General features: G+C 46.1%; 1 protein-coding gene across 1 annotated transcript; it reads right to left on the bottom strand.

Moving 5' to 3' along the window:
• Positions 1-265: 265 nt before the first annotated feature.
• LOC147613853 (T-complex protein 1 subunit epsilon) lies at positions 266-15,080 on the bottom strand. Its single transcript, XM_086781828.1, has 9 exons — positions 14,831-15,080; positions 12,532-12,850; positions 12,019-12,367; positions 10,937-11,069; positions 10,776-10,828; positions 10,558-10,660; positions 1,416-1,582; positions 750-863; positions 266-648 (listed from the first exon to the last, which is right to left on the bottom strand). Exons 1-9 carry the CDS (start codon positions 15,027-15,029, stop codon positions 478-480), a joined length of 1,608 nt encoding a protein of 535 aa, XP_086637954.1. The 5' UTR covers positions 15,030-15,080; the 3' UTR covers positions 266-477.
• Positions 15,081-15,644: the final 564 nt, after the last annotated feature.

Consider the following 15,644-nt stretch of genomic DNA (forward strand, 5'->3'; position numbering starts at 1 on the left):
TACAGAAATACCTCAAATTACCACCTACTTTTAAATGATATAATATCATTAGAAGCATTATGGTATAATACTTTTACCACCTTACAAGCATTATGGTAGTCATTGCATTAACATCTATCGCTAAGAAACGTGCTCAATATCAACATCATTTTGTACATTGTTTATTGTTCCACATAAAAGGTAGTGAGGCAAAATGGTATCGAAGGTCTAGCTTAGCTTCTAAATCAATAGATAGAGAAGGCATTTACCTCCATGCAATTTAAAGTCTGATTAAAATGCAAATTAAATCTGCAATAAAGCATTAGGGACCACCACTCCCAAACTCATGATATGGATAAGTAGAGGTGATTTAAGCTGAAAACATGATGGACAATTTCAAGTCACTGCGCTATCACACCCATTATGCTTTGCGCTATCACACCCATGATGGACTCCCATGCAGTTGCCTGTTGCTAGAGCATGAGAGCACCCGAAGTTTTAAAAGCTGGAAGGTGTGATCACATCATCAATTTTCAAGATCATCTTCACAACCTGAGTGGCCAGTAATATCTGCTGCTGTTTCCCAATCAGAGTCTCAAACACATTCTGTTCCTTCATGTCATTGGTTCCCATATTGTTACAGTCAATGCCCAAGTGAGGGTTTCTCTCCTGTACATGATACCAGCACAAAGAAAAGTACCATGCAATTAAAAGTGTGCCACCATTCTCAGCTACAGGGAAAAATAGAAGCATGGAATTTAGGTCCTCACCTTGACTTGCTGTGACTTCACAGCAGTTAAAGTGTCGATTGGTTGCAGGCCACTGTTTTCGGCTAGTGCCATTGGGACCGCATCCAAGGCCTCTGCAAAAGCTCGCATCGCATACTGCAGCATGACAAATCCAGGGTCAAACTTTCTGATCACTTGTTAGTAGTACGTTACAAATGTGTCTGATCACATAAAAACGGGCGCCACGTATTAGCCTTCTTGCCATGAAAGGAAAAGGTGGGGGGATCTTGATTCTTGACCACCAATTATACATGAACTCCCCTGCCCATGAAATCTTGGGTGCTCGTTGGGGGAGTCCAAGCCCCCACCCAAGTACAAGGGACGGCCAAGGTATCCCTCTTTAAAGGGTTGGCAGGTGATAATGTGTGAACTCAACTGTCCCCTGCCTGTGAAAGAGGAGTATCTTGGCACCTGTTAGGAGAGCCCAAGCCCCCATCCATGTACAAGGTACAGCCAAGGTACCCCCACTTTAAAGGGTGGACACCCAGCTCCCCACCAGTCTAATGGGAAGGTAATAATGTGTAGACACTGCAAGTAAAACTGTGCATTTGAGTTCACTAAATATGAAAATCTTAAATGTCAGATAAGCACAATTATCAACCACCAGTAAATCTGTGAAATTGAGTCCTTGGGCTGAGAGAATCACACCTGTTCTACCCCTGGAATCTTATCAGCAGCTGCATCTATCACAAGAGAACATGATATCTCTGCAGACCCCCCTCCGTACACAATTGCATTATTACGAATCAAATTCCGTGCAACACAAAGTGCATCATGGATACTTCGTTTAGTCTCCTCTACGATCATTTTATTCCCTGCAAAGAGAAGAAACAAGCCAAAGACATCAAATACTAAGTATCCTAAGGTCACATCAATTCACAGAATCAGCACCCTATGGTCATTACAAGCAATGTAACTGCAGGAGATTAAACCACATACATATATATCGTGCAGCCAGGAGTACACCCTGGGCCAGCAAGGATATCATGATGCCAGAAGGAAGCAATAAAGGGACTATCGATGAGGATTTGACTACTGGACATCTTACCCTGAGCGCTGGCACCAGATTATATGTATTGACTTAGGCCATGATTCAAACCATGGGTTACAGCATACACTTCATACAACAATACTGGAAGTAGAGTGTGATACTCCTTGGGAAGGCCCGGGAAGAAACAGACCGATACTAGGAAAGCCCGGGACACCAGCAAGGGGTCCGAGTCTAGGGAGAAGCCGTGTCTCTTTTGGGCAAGGAACACCTCAAAGCCCCGCACTGCTAGTGGGCTCAATGCCAGGGCTTTCGTGGCCAAGGAGGGTGAGTCGAATTTTGATCCGGATGTAGTTGTTGCTGACGAAGAGGATGTCCAGGATATTCCCTTGCTAACTGACGAGCGCGGCTTCCAAGAGGCCTTGGATATGTCCATGGGCAGGTCTGCTCCAATGAACTTGCATATAAGGGTGGTAGCCTCGTGGAAGGCCACCGCTGAGGCAAGTAGCTGGAGGTCCGCTTCAGGTAAGTGACAACCGATGTTGGCACCTCGAATGGGGTGGACGGAGTGGCTGCCATGAAGTCCTCCAACAGGAAAGATGCCAATGAGGAACCAACGCTGTGGAGAAAACACGTCGAATGCAAGACTGTTGGGTATTGCAGAGTCTGTTGTGTCCTATATGTCCACCACGTGTACCTGTTAGTATGTGTGTAACCATCTATGTGTTTGTATAGGTGTGAACATCTATTTAGGTGTGAACAACTCATGTATGTGTAAGTGTGCCTACATGTGTGTGAACACCCTCTTATCTGGATAAGATAAGTGTGTGCCATCATCCATGTGTCCCGAGTGTGATTTGTGAGTCAAAAGATAAGGTTTGCAACCTATAAAAGCATGTACTTGGTGTACTTCAAAACACATCTCTAATCAATCCACATTGGGTCTTGTAATCATCTTTCTCAAGAGCATTGAGTTTCTCTCTGACTCTTTGTTTTCTCTCTCTACAGCAGCACACACATGGGAGTTCTATTCTCCATACCTTGTAGCTTAGGCCTGTAACCGTAAGGCTAAGACCAATAATTGGTATCAGAGCACTGGTCCCCTCGTCTACTTCGCACCCCGTGCCGCCACTGTGGTGTTCACCCCACTGGTCCCGCTGCTTCGTCCCAAGCACCATTGTCTCCGCCATTTTCTGCCGCCCAAGTGGACGACCCCATGATAGGGTGCCGGTGGGGCTGAGCTGAGCACCGCCGCTCAGTCGGCTAGGCGGATGCCGGGGGGGGGGGTCTCCCAGGCAGGGCTAGCCTTACAGCACCCCTACTGGGCCAAGCCCCTATTTCGGCCCCCAGGCGGTGATTTTGCTCTCGACTGCTCTTGGCGATTTTTTTTTCCCCCAGCATGCCTCTTGCCTTCCATCTGTTACTGTTTCACCGACTACCCGTCTATTCCTCCCGACATTGACTGTGCCTTGAGCCTCTGTCACCACCTTGTCCAGAGTCTCCTCTTGATCCACAAGATCATGCCAAGTCCACTCTCTCGGTTCCCACTGCAGCAGCGTGAGAGCTCAACACTCCCAAATCCATAGCCGCCATAGCCTCTCCCTAGCCACCTTGGCTAGTGCTAGATCTATGTGCCATTCCCATGCCCGAAAACCAATCACCCTCACCCTCTGCAAGGTGTAGCCTCTGAAATTCTCCAAGGGAAGCTCTGATCTCTCTAGTCTGCCCTGGGAACCAATAGAAAAAGTGAGCAGACCACTGTCCTCATCTGCTCCGTGGATTGCCACAAGGATATCATGTCTGGTAAACACTCCTAGCCATACTGGGGGGGGGGGGGGGGGGGAGTCGAGTCTAGAATAGGCATTAGCCACTCATGAGGGATAGCTGAGTCAATGTTGATGCTGAGCCTATTTCGACCCCGGATCCCTGTCAGGCCTCACTCTTGCTCCTCCAGAGATAGGTGCCTGTGTGCAATCCAATCTCCAAGAGACCTGGCTAGTCCCATGCTCAAGGCTCCACACGATACATGCGATCAGACTCCTAACATGTGGCCACTGAAAAAACGGATCAGGGGGTTCCAAACCAAAGGCTCTTGAAGCCGCTCCTTTGAGGCAATTGGTACTATCTATCTGAGGGCTGGTCTGAGATGATCCCAAGCCCGAAGTAAACTGGTGCAAATCTGTCCTCAAAAGCTAGGCTAAAACCACGAGCTCGCATCTCCGTGAAGATCCATCGGGTACTCTGCGGCCACGGGCCCCCAAGGCTCGGAGTGCGGGCTGAGATCCGAGCTGATAAGAAATCCTTCGACGGCTCACCACCAAGGAGGAGTCCTCTGACAATCAACTTGCCCAGCAAGGCACAGCTCTAAATAGCAGGATCGATGAGGCCAAGCCCCCTCCTGCTACGTGGCTGAATGATCACTCGCCATGCCACCTTGGCCCTAGCTTGCCTCCCATCACTTCCAGTCCATAAGAAGTTCCGGATCAATCGTTGTACCTGGCCAATGCATGCCCGAGAAAAGGCCTAGCACAAAGTGATGTACCACATGGTGGCTAGAAGTACCTGGTTCGCCACCACCACTCTGCCTACTCGGGAGAGCCTCCCTGAGCGGATCGAGTTGCTGATCGGGAGAGATATCAATGCCAACCTAGCAACCGAGATAGCGAACGGGAGTGACCCTTGGGATCCACTGGAAAGCCTTAACTAGTCTCCAAGTCAAGGCGGGAATTGAACCTACCCAAAAACCACACGATTTGTGCTAGTTGATCTGCGCTCTTGATGCACGACAGAAAATCTCAATCGCCTCCGCGAATCTCTACAGATTCCCAACATGCCCTGCAAGGAAGGCTACTGTGTCATCTGCAAACTCTAAATCAAGCAACTCCTCCAGCATACGGAGGGGAAAATGCAATCCCTGGAGCTCGGTCTCTTGGGTAGAGAGAAAATTGCTGATGGCCGCGACGACGAAAAGAAACAAGTAAGGTGCCAATGGACAGCCCTGCCGAACCGAGCGGGAAAGGGAAAATCTGCCACCTCGAGCCCCCTAAATGAGGACCTAGCTATGTGAGGCTGAGTAAAGTCCTGTAACCCCATGAATCCACTCCATGGGGAATCCCATCTAGCTCATCGTGGCCTCCAAAAAGCTCCAATCCACCCTATAATATGCTTTCTCAAAATCTAGGAGAAGCACAATGAGGTCGAAGATATCGCCTCCCAGATGGTAAAAATGCTGTCCAAGATGCTCCTATCCTGAACAAAGCCAACTTGAGTGTCATGGATCAAGTCTGGGAGAAAAGGCTGAAGTCTCTTGCTGATGGCCTTGGCCAATATCTTATAGGCTGTCCCAAGGAGAGTGATGGGTCTGCACTGTCGGATCTCCAATCTATCTGTAGCAAGCGCTAAGCTAGGACCGTGTGAAACAACGGGGCCTTTTCTTTAAACCTGAGTTTAGTGAGTTTAGCAATCCTTTAAAACAGCATACATGAAATTGAAAATAGATGTAGTAGAGCCGACACCACATGGAGTCCCGAATTACCCATTGAAGGGCCCCCTCCTACAAGCAATAGTATTTGCTTTATTTCTTCTTTTGGAGAACTGTAAACAAGCCGAACTGTGTCCACAAGACTAAGTGGACAAACTAACTGATTGACCGCCAACTGCAAGGACAAAGCGACCAAACGTTGGGCAGAACTGTGCATAGGCTTTAGGCATCTATGAAGCTATCTTCGAGAGTAAACACCGGTCCGAGGACTGAGGGAAGGTGTGCTGCAAACTCCTGAAGAGACTGAGCTTCTATGCCTTGGGCTGAGAGCACAAGTAGGCTGAAGGTATGCACAGGCACAGGCTTCAGCATACATGCTTGAGTGCTGATGTTGATCTCTGAATTTTCTGATTGAATATTTTAGGACTGAACTGTACCTGCCTTTTTAAATGACCGAGGGAAGCCAATCGGCTGCTCCAACTGCTGGTTGGCTGGCAGAAAATGCTCATGACTAGCATTAAATGCCAGTCGACTGCAGCAAACTGCTCACGACTAGCATTTAATGCTAGTCACTGCTGCAATTATTTGGTTGGATGTTGTTTGATTAATTGGCTGGTCGGCTGGCTGCCTGTCCTGGCCGATAGGAGCCCAAGACCTCACATGGACGACAGGGGCTTGTGAGCATGGCAAGGGGTTTGGCTACCTCTTGCAAGGCTAGCCACCACTTGGAGCTGCCTTGGGGCTGGCCTTAGGGCTGGCCCCCTCCATATGAAGTGCAACTACATGCTCCTAATGCAACTACTGCTATGGCTGACCCCTGAATGATTAACACTTGCTGAATTCTCCACATCGGGTTAAGAGGACTTACCTAACACTGGGAGACTAACCTACGTCGCTCGTGCCTGACATGTCCCGAACTAGGCTCACAAAGGGGTCACAGTACGACAAATAAACCCTAAAAGGTACCACTTCTGTACATGAATCTTGCACTGTTGATGAGCCAGTTTGTCACCCTGTACCACAATGCGTGGGTGCAAGTGACATTCCCTCCTGCTTAGCTTGGCGGTAGGTTCATAGCTTCGAGGTTGTCCGCCAATAATTGTGGATACTCCAAAAAAAAATCTTCATCTAGCGAAATGGCTTCATGGGTACCTCGATCTTTGAACTTCTTCTGGAACATTCTACAATGAAGGTCCAATAAGAGACATGGAAGACATTGTGCATCGTCCAACTGTCTGGCAATCTGAGTTGCATCGTGACGTCGCTGATCTTCTGTATGATGGGAAAAGGACCAAAACTTCTAGAGGATAACTTTGGACAGCACTTGCCCACTTGCTTTAGTCTTTGCTTCATGAACCTTAAATAAACCCATTCACCTTCTTTGAAATTGACGTCTCTCCATGACTTGTTTGCCTGTCTAGTGTAAGCCTCCTGAGCTTTGGTAAGACGCTCTTTGACGAACTCAATGATGGCTGAAAAAGTTTATGCCATCTTGTTGGCTTCCAAGGAAGGAGAGATCATCCTCGTGAGAAGAGATGACAATCTTCGACCAAAGGCTATCTCATACGGAGTTCTACCAACACTAGATGAGTGAGTGTCATTGAGAATCGCCTGTACCAACGGGAGACGAAGCTCCCACTTCGACTGCTGATCATGGCAGTACGCTTTCAGCGAATCGAAAGACAACTGATTGTAAATCTCGGTTTGGCCATCGGTCTGGGTATGGAAACAACTGGAAAATTGCAATTTGGTACCAAAGTTGTCGAACAGAGCTCGCCAGCAGTGAGATGTAAACTTTGGGTCCCGATCTGAAGTAATGGTCCGTGGCGAACCAAAAACTGGGTACCAATGTCGGAGAAAGAGCCGGGCTATATCTTTTGCTGTGGCCGTCTGTTTGCATGGTATAAGCATACAAAATTCATTGAACCTCTCAACTATCGTCATACACTGAGTATTCCGATATCCAGTAGATGCAAGAAGAGGTCCAACAAAATCCATCAAAATGTCGTGAAACGGACCCTCAAGAACGGGCAATGGTTGAAGCAACCCTGCTGGTTTGGCCCGCAGAGAGCCTCTCTGGCATGGCACCTGTAATCATAATCTCATTGAAGGCAACTCGAAGGCCATCTTCCATGAGGTCCCAATGGCGAAGAAAGGAGACTAGAAGCCTATCCGCCCCTTGGCATTTTCCCCAAGGAAGTGCAATCAATGCCTCTGCCAACTCCTGAGGAGTAAATAGCATCAATAAAAAAGACCAAAGAGAAGTGGGAACCACCTCCCTCGTATGCCGTCAAAACAAGGTTGCATAAATTCGGTCTCTTACCGTAAGGTACGTATAATATTTTTCAATGTTTTTTAAATTTACATATCTTACGCATTTAACATACCTCAAAATCTCAGTGTACCTAAACGTGTACCTTCTGTTCCTTACGTATCTTTCCACCTCGCGCTAGACCCTCTCGCGTGCGTCCGCCACCTATGAAGATGTTGGGGCACCAATGAGGAGAAATCAAAAAAAGTCCATGGCGGTGGCTCTCACCTTTGGGGGGGGGATCTGAAACAATAGCTCCAGCTTGGCCACGCAACCTGCGAATACCATCTCTCCTCTTGTGGGGTCCAACTATCTCAAAGAAATCCCCTATGACTCTGTCGCCTACCTGTGTCAAGAAAGTGGCCCTAGCATTATACCTATACTCCACCCTCCTCTCCTCTATGGATCTAATCTCAGTGCGAGCGGCGGCGAGCTGACTCTCGATCCACTGGCTATCCAAGGACCTCTCCTGAATGTTAAAATATTGCATCTCTTCTTTTATGCTGTCGTGGAGCTGTCAGCTTGTTTTCTTGCAGCCGACTGCTTCATGTACTACTATATAAGAGTTGCTCCCTTATTCATTCCAACATATCATTTCTTGCCCTATTTGCTAGCTCTTGTACTCTGTAACCTCAAGCTAATAAAGCTCAGTTATTGCTTGCAATCTTTCTCTCTCTCATGTTCATTGCTTCCGCTTGTGCACATTCTTTCATGGTATCGTTCGCCTAGGATATGGCTGCTACACAATCTGTTCCTCTACGTTTTCTGCTTCCCTAGATTCTCCAGGTTGTAGATCCTTCAAAACAGTGGCTGCGTTTCTCTCTCTTAGCTGCGTTTTTGCTCTACAAGCTCTCCAACTGCTGTCGGCCAGCCCCCAGGCTGCGTTTTCTTCTACAGAGGCAAGTGGAGGAGGTCTAGCTGCAGATTTAGTAAGTGCATCAGACAAGTGGCACATCAACTCCTCTCCCTCCAAGATCCCCTCCCTCTTCCGATAGGCAGCTCCCGGTGATGTGTTTTTGCGTTTCTTTTGCTGTTGTCCAGCCTGCATCTTCAGAGGGGGCTACTAGTCCCTAGTTGGATCCTGTGGAAAGGTGCATGAGAGAGCATGTGGATTGCTTAGCTACACACGTTGTTTGAGACAGCTTCTTTGAGGCAGACATGGGTTCCCCCTACACGAACAAGGAGGACAAGCTTAGTGGTACAAACTATGATCACTGGAAGCTACAGATGAAGGTCTGGTTCACACACAAGGGTCTCTAGGAGATTGTTCAGGGCCACGAACGAAAGCCCGAACGCCCTACCAGCTCTACGAAGTGGACTCAGGACTAGGAGGATGCCTTTCTCACCGAACTTTCAGATAGGAAGAATCAAGACTCACTCTACACTTGTACGAGCCATCTCACCAGAGGTCTCCCCCGCCGTGCAAACATTGGATTGTGCTGCTTCTGTTTGGAGAAAGCTGACAGACCTATATGCACAGGACTCTACAATGCGGTCTGTCAACCTATTGGGTCAGCTCTTTTCTCTGGAGTTTACAACAGGGACTTCCATGCAGTCATTTGTGATGAAGGTTAAGGTAATTCATGACCAATTAGTGGCAATAGGTACTGCCTTGACCTCTTCTCAGTTAGCTGCTCTCCTCCTCATCAGGCTTCCTGCAGATTATGACATGGTTTCCCGAGCTTTGCGGGTTCAGATCACAACATGTTCCCTCGAGTTTGATGATATGTGTACTCTCCTCTTGGAAGAGAAATCCATCCTAGTTTCTCACGGGAAATTGAAAGTTTCATCGTCTATTGGACCTAATCAAGCACTCTCGACAGTGCAGAAGAAAGTTCGAAGTCGGTGTTACAAGTGTGGGAAGAAAGGCCACCTGTCAAAGGATTGTCAGTCAAAGGACAAAGGCAAAGCCAAGGACAAGGGCAAGTCTTCCAAGAAGGGCAAAGACAAGTCACATGACACTGACACAAACTCGCCTAGTGACAACCCCAACTCTCCCAAGGCCTTACAGTCTGGAGAGAACATGACTGGTGTCCTGCTCTGATCCTAAGGGCATCCCCCGCGTGCTGTCTTCCAAAAACGGCTTGTGGGCGGGTGAGGGAGCTTTCAAAAGCTCTCTTATATTAAATCTAGAGCATGGGACCCTTGTGTCGGAGTTCCAAGTATACTAATACCCAACAATGATGTCCATAAATGCTGTTGTCCACCTTAAAATCCTGATCTACTACACACACTCTGTCTTGCTACGTTATAACCCCAAGTTAAGCAAATTCCTATATTTCTCTCAACTCTACTTGAATCTAGCAATTGAGGTTGAAACTAAACTTGTCATCATTGAATTTTATGCTCAAAGAATGGTAGTTGGTTCTCCATAAACTTTCACCATCCTTCGAGGTACTTTTCTTCGCACTTTGTACTGAACAAAAGCTCTAAAGATGCCTATGAAAATTACTTGTCTTCAAATAATGCATTGGAGACTGACTGGCTATCTAAATCATCCCCAAAACATGAAAAAAATGTGTGGTTGACAATTGGTTATACCCACTCTACCAACTTTGTTAGATAATAGTGCAAAACCATGCTCTAATACCAATGTCAATGTAGCACAAACAAAACTAAAGATAGACACAAAATAGAAAGAGAACGACAATAGAAAACTTTATTCTCGCAGCCTAACTTCTGTAGATTTACAAAGCACTTGATATCCTCTATCCTTGATTCTCCCAAAGCTTTTGTAGGTGGTGGAGATAGGGTTTTTTTTCCCCCCTTAAGGCCACCTAAGCTGGCCAAAACTAGTTGGGTGACTTTGTGTTGATTGATTGCATTCACGCATAGCCTATTTTGTACCTTTTTAGATCAGGGCTAGCACCATGGGTTGATTCTCTACAAAACCCTCACCCTAACCCTACATGATAGCCACATGACACATGCATCCAATGACGGAGGATGCTGCATGTCTTAGGAAGAGATTAGGCAAAGAAGCATTACTCTGTTATAACAGAAAACTTACCTCCTCTTATAAAGATTGTCACTGCTCTAGAATTGGCACACTGTTCAATGTAAAGCATACGATCCTTGGTTGTTCCAAAAGCTTTCTCCCTCACCAATCCAGCCTGGGCACACAAGATAGAACCCATACATATAAGAGAGAGGGAGGGGGAAGGCGCGAGTGAGAGGGAACAAGCAAGCAGGCTGCAATCAAAATGAGTACCATAGATAATATACTACCTTGCCAAGCTTCTCTGGAGTGAGCTCTTGAAACCTCGGGACAATACGTCCCCCTGTTAATAACCATAACATTTTTACATGACTACTTCACAAAAATTCTGAATTTACACAAGAACGTCTAGTAATTTTCTTCTCACTAACCACAAGAGGCAAACACATACCTGTTGCGATTGCAATGAGTTCCAACTCAACACCACCTACCCAACGAACAGCTGGCAACCCACGATTCATCAACAAGTGATTTGCCTCATCATCGAAACCCCATTGGCAGATAACTAAAGTGGCACCAGCATCCTAAACACATTTTTCCCAATAAACAGGTTAGCACCCCCCCTCTCTCTCATTCTCTCTCTCCACACACACACACATATATGAGATACATACATTCAATATATGTAGAGAGAGGTACATACATACATTCAGTTGCATTGAGTTATCAAAAAACATAATTGGGCATGCATTCAGTTGTCCTTATGTAAGGAAAGAGGCTGCTGTATTAGTGGCCTGTACTATCAGTAGTTGTACAGCAGAGCTGTCTGCAACTTCAGGTGCTTGCAATACACAGCAAGTCAACAAGCATGTGCACCTAGTCTTCAAGCACGCACACCAAGTCCACTAATGGGTGTGATTAAGAAGCCGGTGCTGCACAGACCAACTAGGCACACGCGCAACTTGTCCTGCACACATGGTTGCCTATTTGGGAACGTGTGGAAGCCCTTGGAGGTGCATTTAAAGGAAAGCTGGGCAGGCAACTAGTAGAACCACAACTCTCGTGAGAGTTTTCCTGATTCAGGCAAAGCAGACATTCATGAGAAAATCTGGAGGCTCAGGCAGTTGGGAGAAGTGTTGGCATCCACACGAGCTTCGCTGTGGGGGATAAGTGGGTGGCAGGAAGGGAGTGATGCACATTTCTGTCTAGACAGTGGGGAAGGAGACACATCTCCTAGTCATAGACCTACTACGACTAGTCAGGGAAGGCCAGGGCCTACAAGGAAGCACTGCCCTGTTTCTGGGACTGCTGAGCTTGCACCCTACCGCCCACTTTACCTCATTGAGGTCCAGGTTTTGTCCCCATGTCCAAAAACCGCCCTCTCCTAAGCTATAGTTACCATGCCCTTCTTCAAGAATTGGTCCTCTTATTTAAATGAGAAAAAAGACCTATGTGCAATTTATTTTTTTTAAGCCACATAGACTTCTCATTATTCACAACACATTAATAACAAGGTGTTGAAGGCACCCACACCTTACACAGCTGCACCATGTCATCGAAATACTTCTTCTCTTGTTCTCTTAAAGACTCAAACTTTTCAACTGTATCAATGTCAACTTTATGTTTGGTTTTAGGCTTAGGGGGTTCAAAGGGGCAGGTCAAGATGGCAATCTTTGCATTTTCAATTCTCTTGGGCATTTGAGGATGGCTCATGTCCTTGTCCACAATAATCCCATCCACAAGTTCTGTATCTTCAAGCTTGCCTCCAACCTTGCCTTCAACTTTGATAAGGTCGAGATTTACATCCTTTCTTTCCAGATCAGCCACAGCTAGCACTGCTTTAACTGCAATTTCAGCAAGACTGCGTTTACACCGATTTACACTACAACACAACCACCATACAGTCAGCATTCTTGTAAAGATAAAGCATGACCTTGCACTTGTATACATACATACATATATGAAGGGGCCAGAAAATAGGGCATACTTTAGAGCCTTACACTAATGCCACTCACATAACCAAAAGAACAAGGAGAGAAGCCATACATCTTGGAGGACAATGTAGTCATACATGGCTGCACTAGAGGTTCGATATCTGATGAACTGAACTCGAACTTTTGGGCAATATTGGAAAGATGATCAACAGCTATCTTTGAAGCCATCTCATAACCTTCTGCAATTCGAATAGGGTGAATACCTCGATCTAAAAGCAGCTCTGCCTGCTCAAGCAATGCACCAGCTGTTACCACCACTCCCGTTGTCCCATCACCTATCTCATAATCTTGACTCCTTGATAGTTCCACCATTAACTTCCCGATTTGATTCTCCACATCCATTTGCTCCAAAATAGTGGCTCCATCATTTGCTATGAAGTAACCACCATATGACAAACAAAGAAACATTGGAGATTAAAAACCAAGACAGAGATTGCAGAGAAAAGTATACAACTAGTTACTATATGCACGTGCAATAGCAAACAGTTCTGCACATTGACAAATCCTACTGTGTACCATGTCCTAAATGTGAAACACACCAGTAGGGATCTCTAAGATAACTTAAAGCTGCCATAGATTATCCTATTGACCGACCCACCAATCCAAAGTGCATACATAACTTAAAGCTGTCATAGATTATCCTATTGACATGCTGCAAACTGACCCACCAATCCAAAGTGCATACTGTCCATACAGTTCTGCACATTCACAAAATCCTACTGTGTACCATGTCTTAAATTTGCAACACACCAGTAGGGATCCCTATTATCCTATAAACACACTGCAAACCCACCACCGATTCTTAGTGCATACTATCCATACTCGATGTGTCTTATTACCCACTAAACCCTCCCAAGGAAAGCCCTCCTCATAACTGGCTAGTCTTTTTCGACATCCGACTCATAACCAGTTTCTCAGGAAGTGCAGGTCATGTCCATGTATCTGCATGTTTGCAAATGTCAATAACCTACTTAGGCTGTTTACAGCTCATTGAATCTATTTTCGCAAACCCTTAAAAGCCAAGCGTAGTCATCCTTGCCTCACACAATATTTCTACATGTCCGGTCCAGTAGAGACCAATAGTAAATACTGGTTAGGGGAATTGAAAATGGCATGCCTGTGAGAGAAACGGGAGGGGTTAAAACAAATGGGTAACAATTTGAAGAATTTCATGTAATTGAATATATAGTGTGTGTGAGAAAAATCTACAGTTAATAATCAAATGCTGTGATTGAGCAACATTAATACGTGTATGTTATGCACACCACACAAGAGCCTGAGCACAATTGGGTAACATTACCACAACCCACTACTGTATGTTATGCACACTACACCAGAGCCTAAGCATGACTACTAGACTTGCCATCTCTAAGTTGTGTAGTTGGCATAAGAAACAAGGTCATTACATCACAGCAAACATGAGACATCCTACAATCTAAGTCATCTGAATTGTTGTGGGCAAGGAGGGGAGGGGAAACCTTTGAAAGCCACCGCACATGTCTGGGGCTTCCCCAAGTAATCTTAAATTGGCAACTTTGTCAGTAAGCTTACTACTCTATCTAAAATGTGCTCTGATCTTTGGCAGGCCGAAGTGTTAAGAATTCGTGTGAAAAAGAGGTACAGCTTGGTTATAAAATTTATGTAGTTCTTTTAGAACATGTTGGAGAGGGCTATGACATATTTTCTCTCTACTTCTCTCTACTAACATTCAAGACTAAAATATGCTGATCATCCCCGAGGCAATAGCTTAATGGTTGGAGCCCACTACACTCAATGAGAGGTCGTGGGTTTGAAACACCCACCTGGCAACAAGTCACACGTGTACCAGGCAGGTGAACATGGTGTTAGCCACACCCGCGCATTAGCCACACATTGGCCGTCATCAAAAATCGCCAGGTGCTCTCCACTTTTGGCAATCATCCAACGACACCATGCGATCCAGCTTCTCAAAGACTCATCATCTGTAGTGCAGGGAAATTGGCAGCCATGGACATAAAAGATCGTGGATCTGCTCCAAAGCATGGTTCTCCTAACAACTGTGCAGGCGGTGCACTCCAACTGGCCAGGAAGTTCCCTTGTGGGGAGGGACTCGTCTTCCGGCTTGTACACTGCCTTGAATGGAAAAATATTTGGAAGGGTGGTACCCTTTTATAGTAATTGGGTGAGTGAGGGAGACTTACCTTGAAAAGAAAATGCGCTGACCCTTGTCATGTCAAGCAGCTAAAGCAGACAAGCATACGAGACTATTAGATGTAACTTAGGGTAGCATCAAAGAACCTAAAAGAGCAGGTTAAGGTAGATCACAGTTAACTTCAACAGCAAAACAAGTATTTAGGAGATCAGAAACCTACTGATGGTCACATCGCCGTCGGGGCTCTGAAGCATTTTGTCCATGCCCTTGGGGCCAAGAGAGGTGCGCAAGATTCTGGCTACAGACTTGGCGGCCATGATGTTGGCCTTCTGCGCATCCAGGCCGCGCACCCGCGACTTCTGCTCCTGCTCCCTAATAATGATGAAGGGCCGCCCGAACTCGTCGAAGGCCAGCGCCATCTCTCCCTTCCGCTTTGCTTTGCACAGGAAAAAAAGGTCAGACGCGCGCGAAAGGGTTTATAGGTTCAAGAATTGAGCAGTTTCACTCGGCGTTCGGGCGCCTGGTGTGAAACCTCGACTAAGATCCACATTGGACACAAGATTTTGGCTTATGATGTGTGTGTGTGTGTGAGAGAGAGAGAGAGAGAGAGAGAGAGGGGGGGGGGGAGGGGGGGGAGGGACTGCTAGTATCCCTATAAGATGCAATCAAGGATGGATAGACGGTGAGGTCATGATCAAGTAACCATTGAGAATCTTTGATGGGGTGTCCTTTATAATTGACTAGATATCTGTGATAAACATTGCCTTTTGTTCTTGTCTAATTAGGTGGTGAAAATAAAAACTTACGAAGACGTCAATATATTCAATAAAGAGTTGACAAAATATTATATAGTCGAAGCAAAAAGTTATGATGTGGCATGGGTTATGGGTGACAAAATGAGTCTACAATCTTCTTAAAACATTCGTTTCCATGGTGACGAGGATCTTTTCAGGGGGAAGGACAGATTGTAGGAAACGTAAGTATTCAATAAAATTTTCACGGCATAAAGCGGTATCGTCTTCTATTCTATATAC

This window comes from Cibotium barometz, chromosome 43 (genome assembly GCF_041138505.1).
Source record: "Cibotium barometz isolate CiBa-2024 chromosome 43, ASM4113850v1, whole genome shotgun sequence".
Taxonomy (NCBI): Eukaryota; Viridiplantae; Streptophyta; class Polypodiopsida; order Cyatheales; family Cibotiaceae; genus Cibotium; species Cibotium barometz.